This window comes from Toxorhynchites rutilus, chromosome 1, assembly GCF_029784135.1.
Source record: "Toxorhynchites rutilus septentrionalis strain SRP chromosome 1, ASM2978413v1, whole genome shotgun sequence".
NCBI lineage: Eukaryota > Metazoa > Arthropoda > Insecta > Diptera > Culicidae > Toxorhynchites > Toxorhynchites rutilus.
Window position 1 is genome coordinate 178,473,395 of NC_073744.1, and position 26,883 is coordinate 178,500,277.

The 26,883-nt window shown below is 40.7% G+C and overlaps 1 protein-coding gene across 8 annotated transcripts in view; it reads left to right on the forward strand.

Annotated features, from left to right (window-relative positions):
* Positions 1 to 26,883, forward strand: part of LOC129764258 (moesin/ezrin/radixin homolog 1) — a 114,866-nt gene that overhangs the window by 62,857 nt on the left and 25,126 nt on the right. For 5 of the 8 annotated variants that reach the window (XM_055763211.1, XM_055763449.1, XM_055763527.1 and 2 more), the window contains exons 1-2: positions 1,631 to 2,252; positions 14,368 to 14,547. In XM_055763211.1, coding sequence (XP_055619186.1) covers positions 2,232 to 2,252; positions 14,368 to 14,547 — 201 coding nt within the window. In that variant the 5' untranslated portion in view covers positions 1,631 to 2,231. Of the gene's footprint in view, positions 1 to 1,630; positions 2,253 to 14,367; positions 14,548 to 26,883 lie in introns of those variants that run through there. The other 3 variants (XM_055763367.1, XM_055763291.1, XM_055763770.1) reach the window with 2 other exon arrangements.

The following is a 26,883-nucleotide window of genomic DNA, read 5'->3' on the forward strand; positions in this document are numbered from 1 at the left end:
ACTCAAATAAAATCTAAAAGCTCTGAGCATTCGGAAAAATGCTGAAAAAGTGAGGATAAAAAATTCAGAAAAATTTCAAGAAAAATACTTTGTTTTGTTGTTTTCTGAATTTTTCTGCTGAATTTCAGAAATGATCCTGAATTTCATGAAAGATCCAGAAAAGTTCAACATATTCAAAAGAAATTATGAAAAACAGAATTTTTTTTCAAAAAATTTCAAAAAAAGAGCTGAAAAATTAAAAAAAAAACCGATTCGAAAAAAAATAAAAATTTAAAAAAGTTAATCATAAAAATATAAAAACCAAGAAATACAGAAAAAACATCAAACAACCACAAAAAAGGAAAACATCAAAAAAGTTAAAATAAAACTAGATAAATTGAGAAAAATTAGGACAAATTAAAAAAAAATAGAAAAGGCAAATTCATAAAAGATCAGAAAAAATAAAACAAAATCAAAGAAATTCAAAAATTTAAAAAAAACTAGAATTCGGAAAAAAACTGGAAAATCAGAAATTTGAAAAAAATCATAAAATTTTTTTTCCGATACTCTTCTACCTAGAAAAAACAAGAAGTAGATTATATTTACGAGACCGCAAGATAGACGTAGGACTTGTTGGTGGTCCTGAAAAGAATCGATTATTTTGCGTCATTTTGTAGAAGCAACTGGTCGAGTAAAAGAAATAGCAATAGAAATAGCTTATCTATACACTAGTGTATATGAGCTTATAGATGGACACTTTAATGATTTCTGTATTGATAAAACATAGTTTTCATGCTGAAATATCTTTTCTTCGTGTTTGAACCTCATTTTTAGTACTCTATTGCGTAATCCGCGATTAACGTTATCCGCGCTCGCTTTGCCAGACTATTTCGCGGATAATCGGGGTCCTACTGTAGTTATAATATCATTCCGTTCAGTTGGTTAGGAGGTATTGACGCGCAAAATCTTGTTGGTCCGGCATAACGCTCTCGTTTTTGAAACTTTCAACATACACCCCAGCATAGAAATTATAGACGTAGTCCTACGTCAAAAGCAGACATCCCTATCGTGTGAAGCCTTCGCGCGAAATGCAACAAAGTTCATTGAGCAAATAAATACCAACCATATAGAGAAGCTCGCTCCTCTGTTGACCACCAAGAGAGGAACTCAGAGTCATACTTTAAATACACGGAGACATAGATGTCGGAGAAAACCAGAGATAAACGCTGCGCGTGAGTAACTTAAACTCTGACATCAGCCTGCTCATAATAGTTCATGAGGTATTACGCGGTCCCATTGATGACCGCGCGCATATATTGACACAAATTCCCATAAATTGTGTCACTGTGTCATATGTGCATCGCTGCTTATTTCGATGGTCAATTATTTCGAATGCGCAATTCAACAACGTTGCATCGCTCTGCATGTGTCCCCCACATGACGATGATATAACTTCACCAAAACTTTGCCATCACTTTTCCAACGTGTTGAACACGAAGCCCGCCTGCAGGGAAAAGGGGCGAGATCGAGAGCGTGAGTGACTCACGCCGTTTAACCGAGTAGAGGTCCCCACTTCTGCCTCTCGCGATTTGAGGTTCCCATGGTGGCAGTCGCGGCATCGAGCTCGCGAAGTCCAGCATTAGCCCACAAGCGTTTAGTCCACTTTCGACTGCTGCGGTGACCAAAGCGTTTTGTTGTCGAAACCTCTATTTCTGTTTCGGAGTCGAAGAATTGAGTCCTCCCACCCCCCAAATACTCGCTGTTTGCTCTCTCCTCGATTCCCCCTTGGGGCGGTGGATCATCAGTGGCTCTGTTTGCGGTGTTGTGTTGAGCCGCGCGCGCTCTGAGTGTGTGCGTTCGAGAGCGCGTGTGTGTGTTTGTGGTGGCCCAAACGGTGGATTCCCGTGTGGGAAAACAAGTGCGGTACTCTGCCTGGAAGAGAGAAGAAGTGCAAAAGAGAAGCAAAGAATCATTTTTGAATACTGTCATCCGGGGAGACGGTTACAAACGGTCAAAAAAGAGGACGCCAAGTATTTGTGTGGCTGTGGCGGCGGGCTTTGTCTGGAAGAGAAGTGTTCTGCGCGAAGGTTGACCATTTTTGTGTGGTGCTAATTTATTATTTACACTGTGTGAAGTGCTAAGTTCGGAACCATAGATCAATTCTCGTCTAGTAAGAGAGACGAATCAACCTTGGCAAGGAGGAATTCATAAGTTTGCGTCGGACGTTCGTGAATTATTTACTGGTCGTCAAAATGGTATCGGGCGGAAAAATGGTAATTACAATAGATTAACTTTACGTAACGAATGATGCCATCACCTTTTGTAATCGAGTCGTAGGTGGTAATAATACGAACATCATGATGTAAACTTGATAGGATTACAGTGGCGGCGAAACAGTGTGACAGGCATTTCAAGATAAAGTATTTGATCGATTGAAATCACAAGTAGGCCGAAATAGTGGCCCATGGTTGCTGATTATCGGCGGTCATGTCATTGAGTACGAAAGTGACCCTGTTGGCTTCGTACCAGGACATCGTTTGAATAGTGGCACGAAGCTAGATCCGGCCAGAAGATCGTAGGGTTCTCGTGTTGTTTCAACAGAAGAAGCAGACGCTTCTGTAGACACTTCTTGAGGTAGATCTGTCCGTTTACAGTCCCGGTAGTCACGAACGGCGCACTCGGTTTTCCACATGAGCAGATCGCTTGCCAAATCATGTATTTCTTGGCAAACTTAGAAAATTTCTGCTTCCATACGTCCGTAGGAACATCAAACTTGTGCTAGGTGGTGAAGAACAGTAGCCCTGGAAGCTGTCCGCCTTGACGTAAGTCTCATCATCCATGATTTTTGAGGCCTCGTCAGCATTGACTTTCCTACCGTATTTTGCCGTTCGTCACGATTTGGAGCCTTCCGCACTTTGTACGTATGCAGTTCGTCCCGGTCCTTGGCTCTCTGAACGAAAGACTTGGATAGATTCAACTTTTTGGCCGCATCTCTGACCGAAGCATTGGAACTCCGCTCAAACGCTTTCACGGCACGTTTGTGATCCTGATTACTAATAGAACATCCATTCTGACCGCAATTCTTCTTCCGTTCGATGCTCAGAGTTTCGTAGTAACGTAGTAATAATCACACGACTCATCGATTCACCTGCACGATTCTGACTTCTTTTCCGATATTCCGAAAAGAGAGAGTTGATGATTTCCAGGTGTTTGTGCAAAATCAACTCGCGACGTTGCTTTGTGGGTGACACCATTTTTTTTTTCCTATTTTCGAAAAACTGACAGCGATAAAAATACAGTGTAAACAATACACTCTAAACTACTTTTACCCAATGGGTAATTTTCTGCAGCGTTTTTCCCGTGATGCAATTCCATGTGGGACACCTTTAATTTCACGCTTTGGAGAAAATCGAATTCTTGTCGATTGTTTTCTATTTTATCTATTCAGATAGCTTCAGCTCAATAGAAGCTATCCGATCGATGAAACCTATAAGAGCCTCGTGTTATTTTCTTATGAGAATAAGACAGCTCCTGGGGGTAGTCTGGTAGAAAAATCTCACAGGATCCAATTACCCTGGGTCCCAGCCCATTGCTCCATTCCAGGTAACGAGAGAGCGGACTCGTTAGCTAAGATCGGCGCCTTGAAAGGCATCTGTTGACACCGGTACCGTCGAGCTGGCCTCCCTGACTCAGCCGGTTCCACCATTCCAATGATAAGCTGTCAACAATTTAGTCTATTACAAAAATTTCGATGCATGCTGAAATAATATTCGAAATGAATTGCATGATATAATTGCTTAGTTTTACGTCGAAAATATGCGGTCGTGTCCTAGACACAACCCCTTACCTTTTTTTATAATTTCATTTTTTTTTCAATTTTCCGATATGCCAATTTTTATTTTCTTTGATTTTTAAAATTTTTGTGTTGCCAATTTTTGAATTGTTCAGTGTGTTTTAAAATTGGCTAAGAATTTTCCAAATGGAAATATTTCAATTTTTAAATTTTTCAATTCTCGACGAAATTGACAGATATTGCATTTGTCAGTTTTTAAATTAATCCATTTTAAAAATTTGTTCAATTTTCAAAATTGGCAAGTTTACAATTTTACCATTTTTGAAGTATTTTTTTTTTAATTTTTGGATTTGCCAACTTTCCAGTTTGCCATTTTTCAAAATTTGCTCTTTTTTCAAACCGTCGTTTTTAGATGTTTTAATTTGACTTTTTAAATTTTTTTTTTAATTAGTTTATATTAGTCTTTTTTTTAATCTGGCGATTTTTTAAATCGTCAACATTTGAAATTGACAATTTTTAATTGAGCCAATTTGTGAAATTCGTCAATTTTCGAATTAACTCACTTTTCAACTATTTATTTTGATTCATTAGTTTTTGAATTCTTCATTTTTTTTTTGAATTGTCAATTCATCAAATTTTCGATTTTTCACACAGCACGTACCAACCGCGTAAAAATTCAATGTGCTAATTGATGTGACTTTTCACGGAATAAGTCTGTATTGTATCACTGATTAGTAGCTGAGAAATAAAAGGAGATGCAGATATCATGATTGTAGCATGCAAAAAAACAGTTAACCAACTGTTAGAATATGGGTTGCATTTTAAACTCATAATTCACTGTTTGTTAGATTTTTATACAGATTTTGAAATTTACCCAGTTTTTTTTACGCGGTTTTTGTTTACGCGACACGTATCCCCCGCGTAAAAAGCGACTCCAGTGTATATTCTTCAGTTGTCCAATTTTCAAAGTTAGTAATTTGTAATTGCCAATTTGAAAGTTTTACAATTTGGTAATTGTTGAATTCGTCAGTCTTTCTAATTGACAAGTTTTCATGTTTTACCGTATTTTCAAGCAAAGTTTTAATTCTGGGATTTGGTGTTTGGAATTAATTTTTGGGTATCATTTGGAGAAAGCTAATGCCGGTTACTTGTCGAATCCTACTCACGAATCTATTGAGGTTTTGCATGAACTGAATAGACTGAAAGACTCGTCCCTATGATCGAAAAATGAGATTGTGATTGATGATGAAAAGTGAACTTTTTCCGGGATAAGATCTTCCATCAACATGGAACGCATGAAGTTTGATGAGATCAGAAGGGGGATCTACTAAAACCTGACGAAACTATTTTATACTAATCTCTACCGACATCAAATGATCAATTAGAAAAGAATTTCGAATGGAAAACGATGCTGCTCCAGTGCGCGTTGGAAAGCCTGCCAAGGGAACAATTGAGGCGTTTGGTTGGGAAGTACTTGTTCGGCAAACTTGTCTCTATTCGATTACCATCTATTTGCATCGATGGTTACGCGCAGTTATTGAACAGCGCTTCACTTCTTTTGAAAACAAAAGAAATTGACTTGATGGTAATGGTGTTGGTTCGCATCTAAAGAAGAAAAGTTCGTTTTTTCGGCGTCATCCACAAACTGTCAGATGGGTAATACTTTGAAAAAAATATGGGGAAACGTGGGTTTATGAGTACGACACATTACCCAGACTAGACTAGCTTTATAATCAAGGACATGTTACATCGAGTGAGCAAGAAGTGACCACGAGCGAAATAAAATTGTTTATTGGTCTTGTTTTTTTTGTGGATTTCAATGACGCCAATTGTAGCAGGTACCTGCGGCATGCTACGCTCCGAGCAGTGATTATGATTTAGCAGATTCGAGAAACTTTGAGCTGAACGTGAGTGGTACCGAATGGCCAATGATGATCAAGGCAGACAGGGAGGTGATGTTTTTCGCACATTCGTGTACGCTGCTGCTGCTGCCCGCACTGCCGCCACCGACGCCACGTTTATCGCACTTCGTGGTCTGTTGTACGCATAAACAATGTACAAAATGTACACGTGCCCTGTCTCGCAGCAGTTTACTCGCCCCCGCCCGGGACACGATCACGATCCACAGTCGTCGTCACTGTGAGTTGCAGTTTGCTGCGCCTCCGCCATTAAGCCAAATGCTGCGTGCGCACGCGTTTCGATTCAATGGCACAGATGTATGAACAAAAGCCTATCCGTGGAGGACATTGGGCGGGGGAGGAGTAGCAGTAGCAGTTGATGGAACAACGGCAGCAACAAATTGACTTTAATTGATTGCCGATTTTCGAATGTGTGCAAATTATGCAGTTCTTCTTCTTCTGCGTGGAGTGGTGTTGGAGAGCCAAGAAAAGATGTGTTGTACACACTTGGAATGCATAACTAAGTGCTGATGACCTTATAGCGCCTGCCATTGAAGCATCGGACAACGTCTCGCTAAGTGGAATGCTAGCTGAGTGGATGTAGTGGATGAAGCAAAAAAAAAAGCTGGTCCCAACAATACTTCGTATGTCCCAATGACTCACTAATTAGATTAAGGCACTTCTGCCGAAAAGCGCACATTCATTTCATCCAAACTGGATCGCAATAGTGGAATGGTAAGGCGGGAGGAGGCTACATGAAGTCGTTGGGGTTTTTTTCTGCTCATGACTAAAAATGGTGAAGAACCTGAAATTGCTACTAACCCCTGGTACTCGCACACATACGCGGACCTTCGAGGTGACGGCATACGAAACGAAGTGTTGAGTAGCAGACGAAAAGACTTAATGCAAATTTTATTCCACCACATTTTCTCTATCTGCTTCGAACGGCGGTTGTGTACACGTTATTCAGTCGAACAAGTAATTACTGCCAGAGATGGATGGAGAAAAAACGTGTGTCCAACTGCCATGGATACCATCGTGTGGCTAAAAGCATGTTCAAGACCGACCGTACGGATACCCGAAAAAAAAACCCTACGAATCATCTCTTACCTTGACGCGCCACTTTACAGCCGCAACTACAGCCAGTCAGGATTGATGACTTACTGTGAGTGATGTCATCATCGCATATCCCGGCAATGCGTTGCATTCTGGTGGCCGGTAGACAATGCAATCGTTACGCGCCGCGGCGAATAATCCGAGGGCACCACGTGACCGTTTTGAAAATTTCTTTCCCGATAATCCATCACTGTGGGGATGGCTTATTGCGAGCTTGTAGTAGTAGTGTGTATGCTAATGAAGTGTATCTGTTGTACGGTTTCTGGGTCAGTGCCGAGAAGTGAGTGAGCGAGCGAGCGAACTCATCCAATATTCTCATGCCCGGTATGGATAAGAATGCACGACCTGGGAGGGAAGAGACGGGGGCGTTTTTGGATACATTCACTCATTGTCTACACCCTACCACATGACCGCGACTGGCGGTCGATGGGAAAGAGCTCATTCACGCGTTGAATACAACAAATGCCGCTCTGAACGGAATAACAACGAGACGCGCGTTTACTTTCGTGAGGAGATCTGAATGCAAAGAAATTCCCCATGTTTTCGGGTTTCTAATTACTCTAAGTGCTCGGTCACGTCGCTGTGATTCTTGGGCTTTAGGCAGTCTGGGACTCCCTGATGGAGAGATGTAGTGGCTTTGTTCAGCACAGGAAAGTTCCGCTGGTGGTCATCGGATGTGGAAGAGTCGGAGGATGGAAGACACTTTCTATCGTAGTCGTGACGACGACCGAAAATTGTATGATTCTGCAGTATTCATTCGTAGAATTTAACAGTTCTGCTGGAAAGATTATAAAGTAACACAGTAGAACTATTTGTTTTTTTTTTGCAAAATTCAATTATATTATTCAATATAATTGCCTTCGAGGGCGATACAGCGATTATAGCGATCTTGTAATCTTGATACCATTTTTATAGTACTCTTTCGGTTGTTCCTCAAAATCGGCCTCAGTTTCGGTAATCACTTCATCATCGGCCTTAAACTTCTTGCCAGCGAGCATTCTCTTCAGGTATGCGAACCAGAAATATTCGCTGGGGCCAGATCTAGAGAATACGGTGGATGCGGAAGCAATTCAAAGCCCAATTCATGCAATTTTGCCATCGTTTTCATTGATTTGTGATTGTTCCATTTTGACGTAGAACTACGTCTTTCATTAAGGGTGCCACATCAGAAAACAGGTCACGTTTTTATGTAATAAAGTTAACGTTAATAACATTTTTTTTCGCAAACGGATTTTGGCGTTTTACATACCAAACGAATCAGAAATTCCCTAAGATTCGTTTGATGTATAGCACAGTCCTCTGATGTGAAATGGTTAACATTCATGAAAAGTATAAGCGTGTCCATTTTCCCATACATTTGTTCTGCTGATTTGTGAACTTTTCTACCCGTGCCGTCAATATCGAGCAACTTATCGACGAGCAACGAAGGGGAAATCGCAAGATATATAGTCTCTGTGAACAAAGTAAAAGAAGAAGAACGAAGGGGAATGTTTGCCTAGAGTATAAACAGTTGTTCTCGCTGAGGCAAGCTTTCAGTATCGTTCTAGATACGAAGCAATGAACATCGCTTGTTCTTTCTCGTTTGGTGCCATCACATGTCTTCGTTTCGGCGACCAAATTACTCACTCGCTGATGTCTCTGGCATTGCAATCATTGCATCAAACTGACGCCATTGCATTAATGTTTTGAGCTACACAGTTGTGTGGGAAATCATCAAACTAGGCTATCGGCGGCTCACCAAGAAAATAAATGTTCTGTAATTTTGCCTGTGATTTGGCTAAGCTAATCTAGACCGACAATATTACCAGAAAGAGCTTTTGTTGAGAGGTGCGCAAAACGGAGATGTTTGTATATTTAGTTCCTTCAAGCCATCGATTTATAAATGTTTGTGTATATGTGCGTGCTTCATAACCCATACTTATAAATAGTGACTCTTCGCTTCGCTTCGCTTCGCTTCGTTTATTTAGTCACCAAGAATGTAAATGTCGTTCTAGAATTTTGTATGTGATTGGGTTTCGCTTGCCAGTAGCAAAACTTTCTCCACTAAGGATAACGGCTGCGCTTATTCTGAGCATGAGAAAGTAATGCAACTTTTTTCGAGACCAGTAATATTAACAGAAGCGTTTCTTTTGAGAATAGTGCATAGTAGCTTCAAGCCACCAATGTATGGCTCTGTATGCATGCTATGGCGAACGTTTGGTTTACGTTATAAGAAACGATGCCTAAAGGTGCGAATCCACTGAGGCAATACTAAATAAAATGTAGCATGGTATTTGATACCGGCAAGTGGTGTCATTGTTGTTATTTCCATGCGGTGTCAAAGATATATTGATGTAGTTATGAGATGTGGAATAATGGTGATTCGAGGTAAACTTTCAATACATTGACATGAAACAAATTGCGACATACGATCAGCTAGTGAATTGTTCTACGAGGGCAAGAATGAATCATCAGTCAGGGCGATCAAACCATTCTATTAAACAGTTATTCCTAAAATTAAAGATAAAAATATTCTAATATTTGAAAGTTGTAGCTTTAAAATGATGTATATATGCGTTATTTTTTTACGAATCTACGGCATGTCAACAACCACTTAAAATTACCGACTTCGCACTCTGTTCCTTTAATGTTTTTCGAGTGTATAACAACTTAACATAAATGTTGGTGGTTCTGAAAAGGTCCGATGATTTTTGCTGTTTTGTCACAACTCTCGTAGCCTTCGGAAAACCACCATCACTACCACCTAACTTCAAAATTAACACTCATCCTCAACATTTTACTGTTTACTACTTAGTGGCTAGAGCGATACTGCACTAGGAAACACTTTCGCCCGGTGCAAGTTCTGTCCAAGCAGCGATTCGCACAGAAGCAAAACAACAAAAATCCAATTTGTACACGTTTACTCTCAGTCTTGACATGCTGTTGACTGCTCGCTGACTAGACCAACGCTCTGGGATAGCATTCGTGAGCAGGGCTCTGCATAGTCATAGTCAACTGAGGATAGTCAGCTGACTATCTGACTGACTATATCCGTATTCAGACGGAACTAACTTTAGGCTTCTTCACGCAGTTTCTCCGCCAAAACGACAAAACAGTCAGTCGGGCGTTTAGTCGCTATCTCCCTCTACCGACTCGACTATATCATTTCATTCTTTCCAGTCAAATTGTCCTCATTGCACTTTGAAGTGACTTCCCCAAAAACGAATTCGTTCCTCTCTTGCTCCCTCCCATGTACGTGTGCATGTATCGATGTTTGAGTTCAACGTGGTTTGACATACGCTACAGGTGAGCTAGATTTGTTTTGTATCGTACACGAAAATTACTTACACGTATAAAATAGCGTGCAGTGTGTGTGCACTATTTTGCACGCTACTTACTGATGCTAACGCGAGGACCTTTATAGCATACTTGATAAATGTCTAAGTTCGTTGGTTTGAGTTCACGATGGGTAGACAATAAACCGTCCATAGATGGGGTAACTTCTTTTTTGCATCAGAAATCATGTTTTCGTTCCTCTTTATATGGACGTAAAAATTAGATTGCGTACGCGGGTATAAAATTAGTGCCAGGGGGAAATGGAAGTGTGGATTGAAGTCAGTTGAATGAAGAGGCAGATTTGTATTCATTAGTCGAGTCAGTTAAAATAACCACTGACTGGACTAGTTCACCAGTCATCCTCGCTAGTCAATGCATTTTCTGGTCAAGGCACTTTTTGTTGTGGGCGACTGCTGAAGCAGTTCTAGTCGAAGCGGAGCTACTGAGAGTAGAATCGGTCTTCATTTTTCACCTTCGAAGATTTCGGGCCCTGTTCGTGAGTGAAATCACAAAGGCTTACCTTGAAAGAGCTTGTTCATTTACTCCATCAGTTTGAGGGCATATGACCAGGGCTTGGAAACTTCGAGTTTGTTATCTAATATTGAATATAGATTTTCATCAGAGTAACGCGTTTATTTTGCTTGGCGATGCTGCTGTCATTCATTTGACGTCCAACACATTTACAACTGTGCTATCTTAGCTTTCGTTAAAGTTCGAGTAATAAGAATTCATTCACATTTATTCATTGCCATTGAATTGTCAGGAATGTTGTGACTGTTCACAACAAAAAGGAATCGGAACTGCATATTCACTATGTAAAATGAGAGTATTTTAACTGAGACGAAAACCTAACGTATGCCGTCTCACCGTAGTGACAAGCTCTACAATACGTGTGACCACAGTGCAAGTCGCAAGTAATCTCTTTGATGAAAATCTACTGGCCGTTCTGAAGGGACATCACGGATATTGTACAAACTTACGCTCTAAGGAAATCGGTAGCGGTATTTCCTCTGAAATTCTAGATCCGTCTACTGATCACCTACTCTCTTATGTTCTGAAATCCGACCGAGTCAGAATCACCCGAACGGATCGCAATATTGTATTCTGTAATCAGTTCAGCTCAAATCCAATTGGGTTGTGCAAATGGTGCAACCTTGCCACACAATTCGACAAATAGTTCCGTTCAAGTCGTTCCATTCGTTCTGTTCTATCGATCACATTCGATCGATTTTATAGATTGTTAAAACATTTAAACACGAGTGTTGAAAATCACTATACTGCCGTTCTACGCATAGTTGTCCCATGTTTCGAAATCCGCAACTGAGAAAAACGCAATCAAAGTTTTCTTGCATATTTGTCTACCAAAAGCTTTAAGCATTTCAATGTAGCAATACACCGGGTTCTTTATAGGCACTATACTATTGTTTCATGAAATGTGATGAGACCCCCTCACTGAATCAATCATGCTTGATTACGGGTTCAAAAATTCATGGTGGGACTGTTATGCCTAGAATATCAACATGGGACAATTGAATTTGATGTTGTTTTTTGATATACAATTGTTTTTGTGTTTTTCCGAAAGATTATGCATAGAAACATCGTTTTATGAAGAAATGAGTGATCTGCAACACCTTCGCAGAATATAAATCTCATTGTTATAAGGCATTCGCTAACAAGGTGTACACGTGTTCTGGTAAACTTTTTCTTTTGCACAACTCGAAAACTAATTAAGCAAATGGAGCCAAATTTAGCATATGAATGTTTTAGTGGGCAAAAAACGTTTCTATGGTAAATAGACACTCCTCTCGCTCTCTAAAGGGGGGTTGTCATACAAATGAAACACAAATTTCTGCATAACTCGAAAACCAATCAAGCAAATGGAACCAAATTTGGCATGTGAAGGTTTTAGGGGGCAATAAATTTTTCTATGGTGATTAGACACTCCTCCCCCTTCTCTAAGGGGGGCTGCCCTACGAATGAAACACAAATTTCTGCATACCTCGAAAACCAATCAACAAATGCAACCAAATTTGGCATGTGAAGGTTTTAGGGGGCAATAAACGTTTCTATGGTGAGTAGACACTCCTCCCCCCTTTCTGAGGGGGGAGCTGCCATACAGATGAAGCATAATTTTCTGCATAACTCAAGAACTAATCGAGCAAATGGAACCAATTTTGGAAATGGATGTTGTAGGGGGCAATGCACGTTTATATGGTGGTTTGACACTCCTCCTTTCCCTAAAAGGGGCTGCATTACTCGAAAATCAATCAGGCAAACGGAACCAAATTTGGGATGTTAGGGTTTTTGGGTACTAAAAATGTTTCTATGATGGTATGACACCCACCCTCCTCTGGAATGGAGAGGGGATTCAAAAAAAAAAAAAAATAAAAACACATTTCAATCAAACATATTCCAACCAAACATGACGATTGAAAATTTTCGCGAAACTCTGAAAAAATGGGAAAATTCAATTCCCATATGTTCTACAATTTCATAGTGACAAGCGTCGTTATTCCATTTGATGTTTGCGCTAACGAAAATGATCTTTGTTCGAAAGTGGAAATTGATTTTAATGTGATAAAACTCACTCCCATAGCTTCTCCTATCTATATAAATAAAAATGGATCGCCGAATGTATTGATAAGAGCAAAACTCGAGGAAGGAATTGTCCGATTTAGGGCTGTCTTTATTCTATTATATTTTTTCTTTGTCAAACATTTATTCCATGTAACGGAGGAACATGTTATTTGCAAGTGGTTGGAGAATCTTGAACGAGAATTGTGTCTGAAAATAATTTGATATTATAATGACGAGTTTTGGTAGAAGTACTAGGAATTTTATTGTGAGTGGTAATTTTGAAGGGTGGATTAGAAGATCGATCAATGAACAGTTCTGCTATTGGACCCATGAACGCGCGCTTAGTAAGAAAACGTGGATGTGATAACGAAAAATAAATTTTGGGCGGGACGAAGTTTGCAGGGTCAGCTAGTGAATCTATAAAAATGGATATCTATCTGTCTGTCTGATTCTTATGGACTCGGAAATTGCTGAACCGATCGACATGAAATTTGGTATATAGGGGTTTTTAGGGCCGGGGAAAGTTCTTATGATAGTTCGGGACCCCTCCCCTCTCTCATAGGGGAGGCTGCCATACAAATGAAACACAATTTTCTGCATTACTCGAGAACTAATCAAGCAAATGAAACCAAATTAGGCATATGGAGGTTTAAGGGTGTGATAAATGTTTCTATGGTGGTTTGACACTCCACTCCCTCTGCCACAAAAGTGAAAGACAAATTTCTGCATAACTCGAAAGCTAATCAAGCAAATGGAGCCAAATTTGGCATGCAAATTTTGGGCGGGACGAAGTTTGCCAGGTCAGCTAGTGACCAATAAAAAAATGAATACGACTTCCAGAGTGCTTTGATAGATTCTAAGTGCACTAAATTTAGATTTTTCCATTGTTTTATAAATAACTAACATTAACTGTTGAAGACAAAAATACAAAAATCGTGGGTCTGCATGAGGTCGAAATCATATTGAGTGATGCGTTGATTGACACATCGTTATTGATTCTTCTCTGGACTTGATCATTTCACATCAAAATTACCAATGTGTGATTGCCCACAAAAATCCATGAATATCAAAAGTGAGAGTGACCATTATTCAACGCAAAGCCCACCCTCCCCGACATCATCCCCATCATCGTTCAGTGGTACCACACATATTTTATGGTCAAGGAAACCGTCGAAAGTGGTGAAGGTCGTTGATGTGCCTTGTGTACAGACCAGCGCACAACGCCAGCGATCATTCATTCATTCAGAGTCGTTACTTAAACTCCCAGCTCCTAGCACTAGCTTTTCGCTAGAGAGAGAGACCCATGTGATGATGATGCAGTTCAATAATTTTCGGCCTTTCTTTTCTGTTTTCGTTTTTTTTCTGCGTTGTTTACTACGTCTACTCACGTCCGCGTTTTGTCTGCGGCTGTAGAGAGGAAAGTTTTAACACGCTGATGGGTGTGTTGTTAGAGCCAATCATTCCGCGTGGTGCCGCGGCATGCTTTCTTCCATTCGATGAAAGCTTGACGGCCGGCGGTGAAAGGGAGGGAGGTACCTCTGGGCGCGGTACTCCTCAAAAGTAAACACATAAATTAGTGAAGGTCGATAAGTGCGTTATGTGTTTATATAGCTCTATATGTCCAATGGTTTATGGTCGTAACATGTTATACTAAGAATTTTGTTTTTCTCCTTTTGTTTTTCATTGCAGATGAATGTACGCGTCACGACGATGGATGCCGAGCTGGAGTTCGCGATACAGCAGAGCACCACCGGCAAGCAGCTGTTCGACCAGGTCGTCAAAACCATCGGCCTGCGGGAGGTGTGGTTCTTCGGGCTGCAGTACACAGACTCCAAGGGGGACCTCACGTGGATCAAGCTGTACAAAAAGGTGCGTTTGGGTTGAATGGACTGAACGGAAACGAACGGTAGAAGGCGGCAGCCTTTCAAGCTAGCGTTGCGTATTTTTCTCTCAGCTTGAATGTAGAAAGTTGCGCGATTTGTCACTTCCGCTACAAACGACGTGTTGCTTTTACCGACCCCCAGCTTACAGAGCAAGAAACTTCGAGGCAGCGAAGGAACAAGTTTTTGTCGCCTTTACGGCTAAGTTTGCATTTCCAAAATGAGATCATCGTTTGGAATAGAGATATTATTTACTCGCGTGCGAAAATAACTCCCGCTGGTGGCGGCGGCAGCGGCTCATGTTGGGCCAATTGCTCCACTACGCAAACTGATAACAAACAATTCAGTTGTGATAAGAATGCGGAACGTCGTTTTCTCTATGGCGGCGGCGCCAGCAGAAGTTTGTATATCTCATCAGCAGCGCGGTCGGAACGAGTCAAATTGTTTCGCGATGAGAATGAAAAATTTCCAATGAATAGAAGAGTCATTTGCTGCAACACACGCTGCCGTAAAGCGGTTTTCTAATTGCCAATTATTTGGTCGCTTATCGGCGACAGGGGTCGATGATTAGCTAGCCTAGCCGCACAGTACCTTGTGGTTAGTTTTACGCTCGTGCTGATGAGGTAATTTCGCCCCGCTGTCGACTGTGAGCGATGGGGTTATTTATATCGCGCTTTGTCAGAAGATGTACTCTAAAGTCTGCTTCATTTAATATTGGAACACAAACAATTGCGTGTAGTTCAGTCATTTATTAACGAATTCATAATTTGTTTTTCATACAAATGTAGCATTTTCTGTACTCTTTCATAAAAAAAAAATTAAAAAAATTATTCATTGCTGTTTCGAAGAAATTCTCGTACTTTTCCCGTAATACGGCACATTAGGCGGCGCACACCCTTTTCGTCCACCGTTTTGGCGATTTGATTCCACCAGTTCTTCATTTGAGTCATGTTCCTAACAAGTTTTCCCTTTGCCTTAAGCCTCCGCTTCGTGATTGCCCAGTATTTCTCTATCGGCCGGAACTGGGGGCAGTTTGGGGGGTTGAGGTCCTTCGGTATTACGCTGACCCCGTTCGTTGCGTACCATTCCATAACCGTTTTGCTGTAATGGCAGCTTGCGAGGTCCGGCCAAAACATTACTGGATGGTCGTGGGCACGAATAAACGGCAGAATCCGTTTCTGTAGGCACTCTTTTTTGTAGACTTCTTATGTCATTGTCTTGTCAGTGAGAAAGACTTTGGTTTTCTGTCCACAACTGCATATCCCCTGCCAAATCATGTACTTGCGGGCGAATTTATCCGCAAACACGAACTTAAATTTTGCAGGTACATCCCCCCGAGCCGTCGCCAAATAAAATTTTTGATCTGGGATTTGCCCAAAGTCCGCCTTCTCATCGTCCATCAGAATACATCCGTCGAACTTGGTCAGCACTTGGTCGTACAGCTTTCGAGCACGGATTCTGGCCACATTGTTCTGCTTCAGCGTCCGATTTGGCTGTTTGCTGGCCCGGAATGACCTTATTCCTTCCCGGAGACGAATTCGTCGCACCGTACTGTGAGCGGCTTGGAACTTATTGGCCAAATCGCGGTCTGAAAGATTGGGATTCCTCTTGACGGCCTTGATGACTTTCCCACGCAGTTTCCGGTCGACAGTTCCACTCCGACGCTTCGAATGCGGCTTCCGAGCCGTCGTCAATGTTTCCTTGTACTGCTTGAAGGGTAATGAATTTCCCGACACGTGGATGAAAAAAGTTTCCAAATCCGTCCACTAGGAGCGCCACAATGAGCAAAAGAATTTGTTCCAATATTAAATGAAGCAGACTTTAGGACCCTTCAGGTATACCAGTATTGGATGCAATTGAGATTCCTTCCCCCCCTTAAAATCAATAAGGTTATATCTGAGACTATTTAAAATTGCTTCAGGAAGCCGAATTTTCCTTCAATGATGATGGTGATATTCCGCTGGCATAATTAATGCGTCGTGAGCTTGCTGATGTCGACAGTACAATACCGTTCGATTACTCAGTGTTTTTTAATAATTAGTGCAAAAAAGACCAAAACGTGATTTGCTGTGATCTGATGCCAGATACCAATATACTGGTCTCGATTATATACAGTTTGAAAAAAAAAATTTAATTCAAATATGAATAATTTAAAAAAAAAACCTTTCAATATTAAAGTGAAATTTAAGTGGCTTTTGTAAGTACAGTGGGTTAAAAATCGCAATTTTTGAAGATTTTGATTGAATTTTCATCAGGAATTGCTTATATCGATATTGCAGCGAAATTAAGAGAGATAGAATTTGGGCGTCGAAGAACAAATTGTAGAGGGGTTAGAGAGCTTTAATTGATTTGATAGAAACAATTAAGTTGTATGATTTTTTGTGATAAAATTAATAATTATGAATTTAAAAAAAAAATTAAATTTTCCGCTTCCAAAATGTTATTTTGATCAACTAATTTAGATGTTCCATTACTATATCCTGTACTAAATTTTCTCATCTTTCAAATGAAAGCAACAGAATCGGATTACGTAGCGTACCTTTCAATGTAGAGTCAGTTTTAGCCAACAGAGTCCGAAACAAAGAAAAAGTTCTATAACTCGGTCATCGTTGAAATTCTAACATATGCGTAGAAGGATTTTTTTCGTGAAATATAACCGTCTATCATCTCCTGAGAGATTCTGGAAAAAATATTTCTTTTATATGAGAAAGGTGGTTTTTCGCTTTAAGGGAATTAATCAAAAATTCCATAATAACTACCAAAAATACCATAATTGGAATACTCACCATAATATATGACAATTTATTACATAAAAAAAATATGGAAAAATGTTCTGTATCTCGATACCTCCCCAAACTCGATGGTCCCTTTGGATATCGAGTTAGGGAGAGTTGACAGTATAACTCTTTTTCATTTAACTTTTTCATATAAACCTTTTTTATTATTTAAGATAACTGTTTATTTTTCTATGAGAACTTTTTGGTTCAAAAACATCTTTTTTCTATTCTTTAGAGTGGAAAACTCTTTTTGTGAGAGAACTGTTTCCTTTTCTGATAGAATTTTTGTTCTTGTTTTGACCAGAACTCCATTTTTATTTAATGTTTTTGAGTGAGCTTTTCTTTTACTTTTTTATAGATTTTTTTTAGAGAAAAATGAGATCCCTTTTTTGAGAGTTCAATTTTTTGAGAACAATTTTTTATATAACCCTTTTTTCGGCTCTTTTTTTTGACATTCCATTCCAAACCGATATAGCGGTTCTCAGATTTTCGTGAAAAGTGGTAGATTTGTTCTTCTGCGCAAACAATCAGATCCGTATTTTTTAATTTCTTTCGTTAGGGTGACCATTTTCGTTTTAAGGTGGTCCGAAAAATCACTTTCTTCACTTTTTCCTAAAATGACTTTTCAAAAATTCATTACTTTTGAACTACTGAATCGATTCTAATTATTGACATATCAAATTAAAACCAATTAGTTATGGTTTTCATGGTCTCGGAACCATGGGCGCTACAGTTTTTTTATATTTTTCCTAGAAAGCTGAGGATTTTTTACATGAAATATCTCAAAATCAGAGATGTGTTCTTTATTGTTTTTAAGTCATGATTTTACAAATTAAATGGATAGTTCAAAAGAATCATTTTTCACCTCTCTCCCAAAAATAACTTTTTTCAAACATTCATAATTGAATATCTGTACCGATTCAGATGATTGATATACCAAATTATAGCAAAAAATACCACACTAACGAATAAATTGGATTCTAGTTGCAAAGATCCAGTACAGTCGCATAGAAATATTGAACGAAGACTAAAAACATGTTAACTTTGAAAAATCAAAGCTTAAAAACGAATGAGAACACATCTAGCTCATTGGCCTTAATTCGATATAGCGATCATTTGAATCGGTTTAGTAGTTCAAAAGTGATGATTTTTTGAGAAAAGGAAAAAGAGGAAAAAAATAATATTCCGAACTATCGGTTAAATTTGAGAAACCATAATTTAAAAAAAACACATCTCTGATTTTGAGATATTTTATGTAAAGGCTCAGTTTTCTAGAAACAATATGAAAAAAAGAGCCCTCGGTCCCGAGACCATGAAAACCATAAAAAAAACAAATACAATCAATAATAACGGAAACAAAGTTTAGATTTTATGCAACTGAAGTATTTTTTGTTTAAACGACGGGGCTTTAATTTGATATGTCTATCATTAGAATCTGTCAGGTAGTTCAAAAGTTATGAATTTTAAAAAAAAGTTGAATAAAATTTTATGAAAATTTATGAAAAAAGTGAAAAAAAAAATTGAAGGGGTTGTATCTAGGACACGACCGCATATTTTCGACGTAGAACTACGCAATTATATTATGCAATCCACTTGTTTACCACTTCGAATAATATTTAAGAATGCATCGATTTTTTTTTGTGATAGATTATGTTATTCGTTACAAATAAATTTGATGAACGTCCTTTTACGTTTGATATTATGCCTAGGACTTCCAAAATATGTGAACGGAAGAATTTTACATTTTCGTCTGAAATTATTGCACATTTCATGTTGCACCGCGAAAGTTCATTCGCCTGTAGTATCTGAAATGACGATTTTCCCAGGTGCTCAGTTTAAAAGTACGTTTTAGGGAAACATTCCGATCTGCAAAACGACAAGCGAGTGCAAAAGTACTCAACACCAAATAATACCCCCGACTTTCATGTATTTACAAAGCGGATTCCCCCAGGCACATTAATTTTGAAGTCCGTGTTAGGGAAACACAGCCCGGTGGGAACAAAAATAAACCCGACTTGCTGTGTATTTGCCAAGCGGATTTCCACAGATACATCGATTTTGAAGACTGTGTTGGGGAAACCGTAAATCGGGCCAATCAAAACTTACAGTTAGACAGTTAGAGCGTTTAGATAACGCTTGACATTTTACAGTAATTCAATTGTTCATCTCATGAGAAATAACATTTTGTTCATTGTGATTGACGCGTAGAAATATTTGCTATCAATTGATGCAAACATTTTTCCGAACTGTTAAGAAATGTTCAAGTTATAAGCATTCGAAATACGGGTAGGGTTAGCACAAAAATCGGCAGAACAAATGTATGAAAAGAAAGGAAGTTCTTCCAATTTTCATGAATTTAAACCATTTAGAGATTAGCGAATTGTAATGTATAGCATATCCAACAAATCTTTAAAAAATTCCGATTCGATTGGTATGCAAATCATGAGAATTAGTTCACAGTGAAAATAGTTATTAACGTTAACTTTATTTCATAAAAACGTGACCTGTTTTCTGATTTGGCACCCTTCCTGAAAGTCGTAGTTCTACGTCAAAAGTAATTTTTTTTGTGAAACGAGTTTTTTTTTCCTTTTTTCATATGAATTTTTTTCACCTCTTGTTCCTTTTTTAGAAGTTTTTTTTTTCTTTTCTAGATGTTTTTTTTGTTGGACTTATCTCACTTCTTAACTAGGCGAACCTAGCCAGAATTTTCACCTGCCCCCGGGCTTCTGAATGCCAAAGGGGGACTAGGCTCTGCGGAATGCACGTATCTGCATGCTCGTGCTGTTTTAGTCCTGACCGAGGAATTGTCGGACAATCGCGCAGGTGCTAAGGATGACCGACTTTTGGATGCCGGCCAATTCCTTCTCGATGTTCAACACCTTTAGCGCCTCCAGTTCCAGAGAGAACGGCTGGAACAATTCTTGGGACCTCCCTTAGCCCCCACAGTTCCTTGAGCTCCACGGCCAATGGTCGGTACTTGCAGATTTTGCGACCGTGGGTCTCCTCCAGATTCTGGTTCAGTGGAATAGCGACATCGATGATGGTGACTTTGCGGTCGCTCTTGTCGTAAACCATTATATCTGGGCGGTTGTGGTGGATCGAGAGGTCGGTCAGAACAGTGCGATCCCAGTACAGCTTGAAACGGTCATTTTCCAGGACAGGTGCAGGCAGGTACCGGTAGTTTGGTACGTTGTCTTCCAGTAGAGCACATTGGAGCGCCAGTTGTCGATGAACAATACGGGCCACGTTGTTGTGGCGCTCGGTGTAGGCTGCGTTGGCCAAAACGGGACAGCCTCCCATAATGTGCTCTATGTTTACACCTGGTTGATGGCACATCCGGCAAATGTCATCAACGTCTTGATGCCAGACGTACCGCCTGCAGTTTCTCGTCGGCATTATCCTGTCCTGGATGGCTATCATGTCGGCTTCTACTACTGAAGAGAGTTCACCACGCGTTAGCCACAGATTAGATGCGGCCTTGTCGACGTGTGGCCGGTCCAGTTGATGGGGGTGGGCACCATGCACTGCCTTCTGCTTCCAAGCTGCAATCTTCTCCTCCACTGTCTGCAGATTGCAGTTTAGTTGGTACTCCGCTTGCGCCAAGTGCAGAGCGCTGTATCCTCTGTCAGCGGCGCAGACAGCCCGGTATAGCGCGTTTTGGTTGGCGCGTTCTGCGAAGTACTCGCGCAGTTGTCGTACCTGGGCAACACACAGTGCAGAAATGTCGACGATTCCAAGTCCCCCTTCTTTGCGTGGTAGTGAAACTCTCTCCAGTACCGATTGAGGATGGTGCATTCCGGCCTCTTTGAATGCTTTCCTCATCCTCCTCTCAAGGTCCTCTAGGTCAGTTTTGCTCCATTTGACTACACCAAAACTGAAGGTCAGCAGGGGAACCGCGAATGTGTTGATCGCGCGTACCTTGTTCCCCGCGTTGAGGAAAGTCCTCAGGACACAGTTCACTCGACTCAAGAACTTGTCTCGCAGCTCCGTCTTGATGTCGGAGTGGCGAATCCCGGTGAGCTGTCGGAATCCAAGATATTTATAGGATTCGCCACGAACCATGTCTCTTATAAACTCGCCGTCATAGACCTCGTAGCCTCCGGATTCGGTAAGTTGTCCTTTCAGCAGGTGGACACAGCGACACTTGTCGAGGCCGAACTCCATACAGATGTCCCTGCTTATGTCTTCGACAACCCGGATAGCCACACCTAGACGCTGACGTGAATCAGCGTAGACCTTGAGATCGTCCATGTAAAAGGTATGGGTCACTTCTTCGTGGGCGCCGTCGCCATACCTTTTTTTTATAGCCATGACCGTTTCTATTGAGCGTCCTACTGAGGGGGTTCAGTGCCAGACAAAACCAAAGCGGGCTGAAAGAGTCGCCTTGGAATATCCCCCTCTTTATCTGCAGCGTTCTAGACTGCAACACATTTTCCCCATCACTAAGGTGCAGAGACGTGCTCCACTGCCTCATCGCATGCTGCAGGAACCTAACGACGACGGGATCAATTTTGTAGAGCTCCAATACCCGGACGAGAAACGAGTGAGGTATGGAGTCATAAGCCTTCCTGTAATCGATATAGGCCATGCTTAGGTTCCGCTGGTTATAAACCGCCTGGCCGACTATGGCTGCGTCGATGATGGCCTGGTCTTTGCAGCCATGCGTATTTTTTCTGTATCCTTTCTGCTCTTCTGCGATGATATGGTGTTGTTCGCAGTGGGCAGAAACTTTGGCGGTTATGATGCTGCTTAATATCTTGTACAGACTCGATAGGCACGTTATCGGCCTGTACTTTGATGGGTTCAATGTGTTGCTGTCTTTCGGGAGGAGGAATGTGACGCCACGGGTGGCGAATTCCGGGAGGTTGTGTGGGTCACGTAGCACCTTATTGAAGCACTCAGCTATCTTTTGATGTGCGACGGTCAGCTTCTTGTGCCAGAAGTTCTGAACACCATCGGGGCCCGGTGCTGCCCAGTTCCTCAGGTACCGCGAGGCTTCGCGGACATCGTTCTCTTCGACGATGATAGCTGGCATCTCTCCAATTTCACCACAACTCTCCTCCTCCCGTCTTAACCACATTTGCCCGTCGCGATGTTCTACTGGGGTCTCCCAAATACCAGCCCAGAAGTTCGTCACATCGCTAATATCTGGCAAACCTTCGCGGTAGTCGGGCTTCTCGTCGCTAATGTGGTCGTAGAACGCTTTTTCGTTATCTCTGAACATCCGATTTTGTTCCTGGCGCTTTGCAGAGTCAGAGTAACGTTTCAGCCGTTTAGTTAGGACGCTCAATTGCTGTACCAGTGTGTCGAGTTTTTCCGTCAGCTGGTGAGCTCCCAGCTGGCGAAGTTCAGTAGGCCGCACGATCACAGCAACTTGGCGACATAATTTCGCCGATCTGCTGCCTCTTTTGTACGCCATCAGTCTTCCAATTGCGGCGCGCTTGTTTAGGATCCGTTGCTCCAATCTCCTTCGCCATGGAGGCTCACGCCTTTCACGGAGATGTTGGAGCAGTCCGCCTCTTGGCCTAATACGGTATCCTAAACTTTTGGCGGTCGCCACAGCAGCACAGTAAACTTTCAGTTGCAGCTCCTCCATGTTCTCAGCATCAACCAAGTGCAGCAGAAGAACGTGCTCGTTCATGAGCTTTACTGCACTTGTCAGCCTGCGGGAATGCTGCAACTTCGGGATCCTGGGGCGCGACAAAGGGTCCGTGTCGCGGAACTGTGAGATCGCCTCGTCGTAATGGTGCTGATTCGCGTGCCCCACTCGCGAATGAATTGCTCAGCCGTACTGAACTTCGTCTCGACACATCGCTTGCTCTGCTTGTTCTGGAGCTTAGTTCTCTCTGCACCTGCTGCTTGATCTCGTCGATTTGCGTTTGGGAGAGCATGTTGTTGCGTACTATCGCTCTACGCCTCGCGTTCATCGCGTTCTGATCAAGCCTCCCGACGAACTCTGGATACGCTTCCTCGAACATTGTTAGTATTCGAGGGCGACCGCTCATGTCCGTCTCCAAAGCAGTGCAGATGTAATAGGCGCGGATCACGAATTCATTCATTTCGTGTGTCCACATGATCCGGCGCCTAGTGGTACCCACAAGTGTGGACGACTGTCGTCTGGCAGTCGCAACACGTCTCGTAGGCGCAGCGTTTCTTGGGTGATGTCGATGACTGCTGTTTCCGTGTGGCGGTAGCTCTTCGGGTTGAACCCGGCTGGTGGCCCGCTCTTGCACATCGCCCTCCAGCCGCTGGCCGCTCGCTCTTACGCCCGTTCCAGGACCAGCTCCAGTTCGGGGACCCTCCTCGGGTGATCGCATTCTAATTACTCTTCGTGAACGTAGCTCCATTTTCTGGGTGTATCTCCTTTGCCCGGGAGACAGCGGGTTGGCAAGGCCTCCATGACCCGGGAGGCCTTCCCCGGGAGAGATATAGCGCTCTGACTCGCTCGCACCCCCTCACTTAGCCACTTCGACACCCGTTCTCGGAGCCAAGACCAGGTGTGTGTTTCCAGTTCACGCCCGATCTAAAAATGTCGTCATATGATCTTCGTGGAGGCGTGAGATAGGAACATTTGAGACCAACAGGCAGGCTCCTACCCTATGTTGATCCCCATTTGAGAACCAGTGGTCAGTTATTTTAAATTTGGAAAAAAGAAAAAAAAGTTATCTCAAAAAGGAAAGAAAAAACATCCTTTAAATAGAGGAAAAAATATTCCTCTCAAAAAAAATTAACAACAGACTCCTCTCATAACAATAAAAGAAGGCTCAAACAAAAAAAAAATGTTGTTGAGTTTTTTAGTTTTTTTTTCTTTTTTTTTCTAAAAGTAGTCTTTTTTGACAGTAGTCTATCGTTTTTTAAAGGAGCCTTTTTTAAGAGGAGTCTTTTTCTTTTTTTAGAGAGAACCTTTTTCACCTTTTTTCATTTATTGTTTTCGAGATTTTTTTTTTGTTTGAGCCTTCTTTTATTGTTATGAGAGGAGTCTGTTGTTAATTTTTTTTGAGAGGAATATTTTTTCCTCTATTTAAAGGATGTTTTTTCTTTCCTTTTTGAGATAACTTTTTTTCTTTTTTCCAAATTTAAAATAACTGACCATAAGACAATTTTTGTTTACATTGAGAATGGACAGCATGACAGTGATGGAAATAAAGTAAAGATCAAATGTTGGAAACGATATTCTAAAGAATCCATGTCTCAGCTTGTGTCGGCAAGCCTGGATTTTGTGGCAATGACTGGACATCTGAATGATAAAGCAGCTGTTCTAACTAATATTTTGAGAGAGTGTACGAATAAATTAGTAGTTGAAAAACATATTGATTTGAGCAATTCGAACAGCTGATACTCTTTGGATCTGATGCGCCTCAAACGCAAAAGAGACAAAAAGTACAAAAAGTTTTTGAGAACTAATTCAGAAAACCATTGGAACATGTGCACCTTAGCGCGGAACATATATTCACGGGCCTTGAAAAAGACTAGATGTGAATATATACAGAGGAAAATCGATGAACATCAAAATAATAGTAAAGGACTATGGAGAATATTAAAAACATTATTAAATTCGAAAAATAGTATACCGCGTTCCATAGTTTTCGGAGGGTCAGAAGAACAGTCAGACCAAATTATTGCAGAGAAATTTAACAGTTATTTCGTTAATAGTGTTCTGCTGATCAACCAAAGTAAGATGTAGTAGATACACTTCCTCCAGTTTGATGTTGGACGCGCTACAGTGGCTATCTTTGAAGTAGAGAATTTATTACATGACAATGGTGTTCATCTTCAAAATTTTGAACGATATGCTGCCTCGATATTTGTGTGATCGAATTGAAAGAGGAAGTGATGTTCATAGATACAATACAAGAAACGCGAATGATGCAAGAACACCCAACTTTATGTTTAGTAGGTCGCAGAACTCGTTGTTATATAAAGGTATAAATTTCTTCAATTCGATGCCCAGAGAAATTAAACGTGCGGCAACAATGGCAGAGTTCAAGAAAATGTGTATTTCACACGTAAAATCTATTTTGTAAACAGGTTTTATAATTTTTTTTTCCTAAATCATTCATTTATGTTTTCAATTGATAAAAATTAATAAAATTTATTTACAGGTTAAACTGATGATGATTTTTTTTTGTTTTGTTTATGTATATTGTAAAAAAAAAAGTAATAAGCGTTGTCTACGAGAGTTTGAGCCTCGCGCGCGTTTGGTCGGCCTGGACTATGTTAATGGAACACTGGCAGAACACTGATATATAATGAAATTTTTATGTGGGTCTGAAGTGGAAACTGGAATGGGGATAGCTCATTCAGAATTGTCGTATACTATCTTATCATAAGATGGTTATATCGAGTATTTGTGAATGTGGCAGATCTCTATCATGTTCTAAGTAGACACTTTTAGATATTGGGTTCGATTCCCAATCTGTCAAGGATCTTCCCGGGTTGGAAATTTTCTTGACATGCCTTAAAAAAACTTTGGGTCTGAAGTTGGGATTATCATTATGATAATGTCGATAAGGATAGGACCATTGTTTTTCTTTTAAAGTTTTTGCCTATTTATGATGTTCGATTAATAGAAATTCATGCCTGCAACAGAGTCAGTTCGCTGTTTTGTTTTATAATACTGATATCTTAATTTGATTAAATATAAATAGATAAATCGGCCAGTTCAAACCTTTGTAGGGGTATGAGGTGGGTCATCATCATCATCATCATCATCTTTTGACGTAGGAAGACGTCTCTCGGGAATATATTGAAGGCACAAATTGTAAAGCTAAATAATGGTTGCGTCACGAAAATTCTTTCTAGTTTGAGCGTTTTTTGCTCAGACACTCTCTGGCAATCTATTTCGGGATAGATAATTTTAAAAAAATCGATAGTCAATATATTAAAATATGGTTGAAATGAAAGCTTTTGGTCTCTCACACAGTTGTGTAAACCGCACGGCCAATACGTGGTCGACTGCGATGGCGGGGTATCTTATTCAAAGGTGTTCAAAACCAGAGGCAACGCGTGACCAAGTGAGCTACCTGTTCAATAAACAACAGTGTGTGAGTTTTCTATCGTTTCCATCGGCTTCGTTCAGCAAAAAACTTTGAACCTCAAATGTCATTTTTACGAAAGGCGATGCATTAGTAGTAGTGATCGCTTCATACAAAGCTGACTGCGTTTGCCCTGTCGCACTTGAAGATGCAGAAAAGTGTTTGAATGACCGCGGGTTCAGATGGAAGGTTTGAACCCGGTAGTCATTATTGATTATTTCGTAGTGTTGTGTTGTGTTGTGTTGCGTGCGGGTTTTGTGGTGTAGTCATCAGATTACATTCTTCACGGCGGAGAAAGAAAATAAGGATATTTGGGATAATATGGAAACTACAAATAAATTACGTTCGACAATTTCTCATCCATGCTACAAGAGTGAAATAATGAGAAAAACAAATTTTTGATTTCTTTTTCTGAGATTGTCTACCTGTCCTATGAATAGTTTCAACAGGCGGACGAGACGCCACTGCTCATAACATTTTTTGAAAAAAATGTAACGTAATCCTACGCTTAGT